The 6,047-nt window shown below is 40.6% G+C and overlaps 1 protein-coding gene across 1 annotated transcript in view; it reads right to left on the reverse strand.

Moving 5' to 3' along the window:
* nlgn1 (neuroligin 1) overlaps positions 1-6,047 on the reverse strand; it is a 342,294-nt gene that overhangs the window by 179,205 nt on the left and 157,042 nt on the right. The window contains exon 4 of the mRNA XM_046048614.1: positions 5,653-5,805. Within this exon, the coding sequence (XP_045904570.1) occupies positions 5,653-5,805 (153 nt within the window). The remainder of the gene's footprint in view (positions 1-5,652; positions 5,806-6,047) is intronic.

Below are 6,047 nucleotides of genomic sequence, written 5' to 3' on the forward strand. Positions count from 1 at the left end.
TTAGGCTCACCGCTATGAATGAAATGTGGTACTGAAGTCGGTATATATATACACATGCTTTGGAATTGCACAAAAATCCAACAGTTCCGGAAAGATGTGAAGGATGAGGTTGTCAGAATTTTGGGGTACGAGGTGGAACTGCCGCCTCTTTAATGTATCATAGCAGGATACGTGGACAATGTAGAAACCAGTCACAGTTCTAAGCTTATCAGGTTATTACTGTATTTAGCAAAAAGGTCATTCTGGAATTTTGGATATCTAAAGAAACTCCCTCAGTAGAGGATTAGTATGTGGAACTTATGGAAGTATTACCCCTGGAGAAGCTGAGCTATACCATGCATGACAATATTAAGGATTTTATTGAGACCGGACTGAACGTTCTCCCACCCACATGATGGCCTTGAGAGTGAAGAGAGAGATAGAGAGAGAGAGTCTATTTGGTCTTTGTCAAAATCATTATTTTTTTGGGGGGGGGAGGGGGGTGGCGGGGGGATAATTGGTATAAGTGTGGGTACTGCTGTGATGTATTTGAGTCTATGTTTGTAAAAAGAAAATGTGGTTCCTGGTATAGTTGACAGGGCTATGTCATTTTTATGCAGAGAGAAACTCTACATAGACAGTCTGCTCATTTATTATTCAGTAATTATCATAATAATCCAAATACCTCAGATCAATCAATTGTTTTTGAGACAGCTAAAGTCGCATGTTGTTTCCTGGCTCCATCTGCTTGCCGGCCCTTTTCCTGCATGGTCTCTTCTCAAGCCAGGACTGTTTAGATGTGATTGTGGTGCTGAAAGCAGGGCAGGGCTTGTGGAGCAATGCCGTGCAGAGAAATGGATATTTTACTGGCCAGGTATATCTTAAAACAATCAGAGGCTTGATGAATTGGCTGAATGGCTGATGTATGGCTAGAATGGAAAGGGTATTTGGAGAAGGTTTGAGTCAGGGAAATGCACCTCATCAATCAGCATGATTAAAGGTTTTGGCTGGGCTGAAACAAACTCAACACACTTTGAGGGCCTGGCCTTAAAGGCACAGTGTTGTTTGGGAGTTCAACAAACAAGCCCTGTGGAGGTATGGGGTTCATGTATTGACAGTTGCAATCAACATTTGTGGTTTTGTCTTTTCCATGTTGGATATCGAACTGCCAACAACTCAGTTCCACATCCTTCTAATTGTTCAATTGTTTAAAAATCTAACGAACTAATTTATTCAATTCATGAGGACACAGTTGAGGATTGCGAGGTGTTTAGAGCAAGACATACCATTACATAAAGATATTATGACGTTACCTTCAAGCAGACCACAGAATAGCACTATGTATCACATGCCTGAATATATGAATACTGTATCAGGACAATAAAGTACTTAGTTTCTTAGTTTCAAATACAACCAACCCTCCAGCCTGTGTGTCCCCTTATAAACCAAGGAGGAGTAACATGACAAAGACAATCAATACATGCCACACTTCATAATGACACTTTGAAAGCACTATACCATGTGTTCCATTAACACTTCATCTTCACACAGGAGAAACTCCTAATTCATTAAACACACACATGGAATCACACTGACAGTAGCATACTTTATACATGCCCCATGGCCAAAACCATTGTAGCCAAGGCCCTTAAAGGATAAATAGAGCTTAGCATCAGCAGCTCTGCATATTTAAAGCCACTAATGGCTTCCTGTAAAGCGTTGGCTCTCACAGACACACAAACACACTAAGCCAAGGAGAAAAATCACTGGTGCGAGAGCAGGGAGTTCTGACAGCAGAGCAGCCTCTCCAAGCCACCAGGTGCTGAAATGGCCAACCGCACACTTTCACCATCGGAGGCTAACTGGCCAGCTAGAGAACGTGATGATGATTGAAAGTTATTAATGAAGGACAGTGTCATGTTACTTTCTAGTCTTTTAGTCAAAGATTTTAATATCTCTTTCTGAGATGTGGAATACCTTGTGGTTCCTTGAGGATAGGACCCACTTAATCCATTTATTCATTCTCATGCATGGTCAGCCCTGGTCTGCCCTTGGAAGCTTTTAGGAAACATACCACCTGCCAAAGGGTGTTTTCAAATGTGGGCCTATCAGAGACATTTTCTAGGCCCAAGGTCATTTTCCAGTGGAATTCTGTATGTGTGCTTATTGAGTGTGAAAGCAGTTATCAAACTCTACCTCCAGCAAAACACTCCTTGGTCCACACATGCGATGTGGTGTCTGCTTCAAGTGAGCTCTGATGTCCCCTGAAGTCCACACCAAATGTTAAAGCTGACCACTCCATGCACTGAATAGCTGAACAATGTGATTTATCAACACAACAGGCAAACATTATCAGATATAATACCTCATTTGTCTATGTGTAGCTAATATGGAGAAAACAGTTTGCAGGCAGTGTTTTTTCATATGATGGGTCTCTCTAAAAGTCTGTATAAGCTTCAGGTTGCTGTATGAACGCGAGCGCATGCACAGAGACCACTGCACTAAACATTAATCCAGTGAAACCCTGCATTGTCACAAACCTTACTAAATGGATATGGACCTTGAGTGAAGGTGCAACTGGATTATGACATGCCACACATCTAAGCACGAGTGGTTTAAATGCTCTTTGTCTCGGATTGGGACCAAAGAAACATTGAAATGCTGAGACAAAGCCTGAACTATCGTCTATGTTGTAGAACTTGTACATTCACCAAGGTGAGAAGGGTGACCTATGTGTGGTAATTAATGTCTCACTAACAGTTCACAGTTTGGTGTTCTCCCGATCTGAAAAAAAGAAACCTGGGTACGGACTTCAGGAGGTGGATCAGGAGTGAAAGTGTCCTGGTAGAGCCACATTGTTCCAGCACAGTTTTACATTCTTTGAGCGCCAATGGCAATACCTCACAATACGTACTGCGACAATTTTAGGCAATAAATGAAACATGAATCTTTTTTTACTTTACTCAATACTAGACTAAATGGCTTGATGGGTATTTTTGGCAGGGTGGCTACTTACTGAACTCACTGATATGCTTACTAAAACTGGATGACTGACTGGAAAAGCCCAGCGGTTATGAGTCTTAACACCTACTGTAGCTGAGTACACACCGCGATCCCTGTCACTCACACACACACATATCCACCATCACATGTTTGGTGAGGTAAAGCCGTATGTTTTTGTCCATTGCCAGGGGGGTAAACACAAACACAGAGTCTAATCTGAGAGCAAACAGCGGCACCTCATGTTAACCAGCAGGGATACAGTTTCCCTCAACACCATGAGGCCTGCAGCTGTTAAGAGCTTGCACATCAGAGAGAGAGAGAGAAGCTTGATTCCTGTCATGTCTAAAATATTTAAAACCTATAAAATCTGATTAGCTGTTATTTGTTTGTGTTGTTTATCCCTTACAGTGCTTGTCTAGATGCCATTTTGTGCACTTTTGCAACGGTTTTTATGACGTTTCTAATATGTAATAGGAAGATGGAATTGCTAAACATTATGCTCTAAATATTCACAACTTAAACGTGTTGACACTGACACTTCAATGCTTACCAGCATTTTCCCAAAGAAATATCACAACTGTTGCATGGTTATAGGGCTGCCTTTGATATTTTTTCATTATTCTATAAATTATTTAATTAATCAATGTTTATATTTTGTTTATAAAACGTGACAAAGTAGTTTAAACTGCCAATCACAACTTTCAACAGCACAACATGAAATCTTTAAAGAGCTTGTGTTGTCAAACCAACAGCCGAAATTCAATTTCTAAAGGAAGAAGAAGCTGGAACCAGCAAATATGTGGTGCATTTAGCCAATTAGTGATAATAAATGTTTTAATTGCCATTGATTTTCTGTCGAACAACTAATTCAGTCACTATCACCGTGTAATGCTTCTGGTCATGGTGTGTTAATTGAATAGTTAGCACTGTTGTGAATGTATGATACATACATCCGCAGTTGAATATATTTTTTTCACAGTATGCGCTGTCATGCCATCTATATAAAGTACTGTACCCCCCTCAACCTTACCCTGAAAAGGAATAAGTGGGTATTGAAAAGGAATGACTGATTGGTAACTGCAAACGATTGAGTACTTTATTTAATATCCACTTTTGTGGCTTTGGCAGAGCTTGAATGTTGCTGGGAGGGTGTGTGTGTGTGTGTATGTGTGTGTGTGTGTGTGTGTAGGTGGCAGGTCCTCCAGTCACTGGCTGACTGACAGTTATATCTCAAAGTAACGCAAACCACAACTGCTCTGCTAGCATCTACGGCTGGAAAATCTCTCTGTATTTGCAATTTAAACAAATAAATATAAAGGTCATGTAAAAGAGAGCAGATCCTGAATAACTGAACACTGAGACGCAGACCACCTGCAGAGAACATAAATGTTGTGTTTCGCGTTTTGTTTCTGCTATCAGAATCTTAACAAATCACCTTTAAGCCTTTATGCTCATAATTCATATGCACATACAGACGCTAATATATGCACACAAACATGCCCCCAGACAAGCAGTATTTTAGTTGAATAGCTGGAATAGTTTAATAATAAATGGATAAAAAAACAAAAACAGCAACCAAAACAACATAGAAATGAAATCAGCTCCTTCCATCCAGACAAATGACAGCATAATCTCATTTAGGACGGAGGCAGAGGACCTTTTTTCTTTCTGTCATGTGTTGCAATATATACCTCCCCTCTGGGTAAGGCAGTGACATCCATACACATGAGAAAATGAATTAGGAGTTAGACTGATGAGAAGAGATAAGATCGAGGAAGAAGAAAACAGAGACAGGAATGAAAAAAAAGAAGGTGAGTGAAGATCAGAGAAGTCATCGGCATGATAGATTAAAGGCTACCAAATATAAGAAAGGAGACGGGTAGGGTAGATACATCAGCGCGTGGTAACCGGGCCAAATCCCAGAGACCAATTGTCATCTCTGCAATGGATGTGTCATTTTCAACACATGTCAGCTTAGATAAGGATATGAAGGCTGTCACTACAATATTCTTTGTACATCAAAATGAAAGCTGAGGTATAAAGTTAGCATGTCCTTTACTGCATCTGACAAAGTCTTGCTCTGTTTCTTCAACATAAAAGGGTTGCATGAAGGTGAATGTTAAGAAGAGAAATATTACATGTTATTTTTAAGTCTAATTTGCCTTTGACCTTCCGAATGTAACCACATAACAAAAGCGAAGGACAAATTAAAACAAAAACCTCAACGATACAAATCGAACCTTTGGATATAAATGTCTGAATTGTATTCAACAAAGCAACTGAGAGCAGATGTCAGTTACAGATATCAGTTTGAACCACTTATTAACAAAAGCAAAGACCAACAAAACCAAGTGAGGAGCTCGCATTCCTATTAAAGAACCAGAGTCACATTAAGCTGCTCTCTGGCATATCACCAGCACGCAGAATCACCAAGAACAGAGAGAAAGAACGAGGGGACGAGGAAAGCAAGAAAGACAGGAAGCAGTCAGGAAGTGTTTTTAAAGTTCTAGTGGTGCCTTTCAGGCTAAGCAAAACTCACAACACATACCCACACCAAAAGAGAAAGACAGAAAGAAAGATATTAAGTTTTGGCCTTCAAGCTAAGCTAATGGAATCACCAATGACGGAAGGAAGAATGGACAAAACAAGACCAATGGTTGTGCATCTTACCTAGGACGCCCAGCCGGTAGTTGACAGTTATGACAATCACATTCCCATAGCTGGCCAGGATGCTGCCGTCAAACATATTCCCAGTTCCCTCCATGTAGGAGCCCCCATGGATGAAAACCATCACCGGCTTGGGGCTTCCACTCTCCCTAATGTCTGGAGGAGGGGGGGATGAAGAGAAGGAAGAAGAGGAGGTGGAGAAGGCAGAAGGACTGATTAGATAACAGATTGATGGTGACAGCCAGAAATGCAATTTCAATACTTCAGGGGGCTTGGCCACCTCAAATTTAATATATTTTTTTCTGACTAATTTGGGCACACTGGCTTTTGAACATGGAGACCTTGTTCGTTTGAGGCGTCAAACCATTCATTTTTCTGTGACATGTTTTTGGGTGATT

Source organism: Micropterus dolomieu, linkage group LG05 (assembly GCF_021292245.1).
Source record: "Micropterus dolomieu isolate WLL.071019.BEF.003 ecotype Adirondacks linkage group LG05, ASM2129224v1, whole genome shotgun sequence".
Lineage (NCBI taxonomy): Eukaryota > Metazoa > Chordata > Actinopteri > Centrarchiformes > Centrarchidae > Micropterus > Micropterus dolomieu.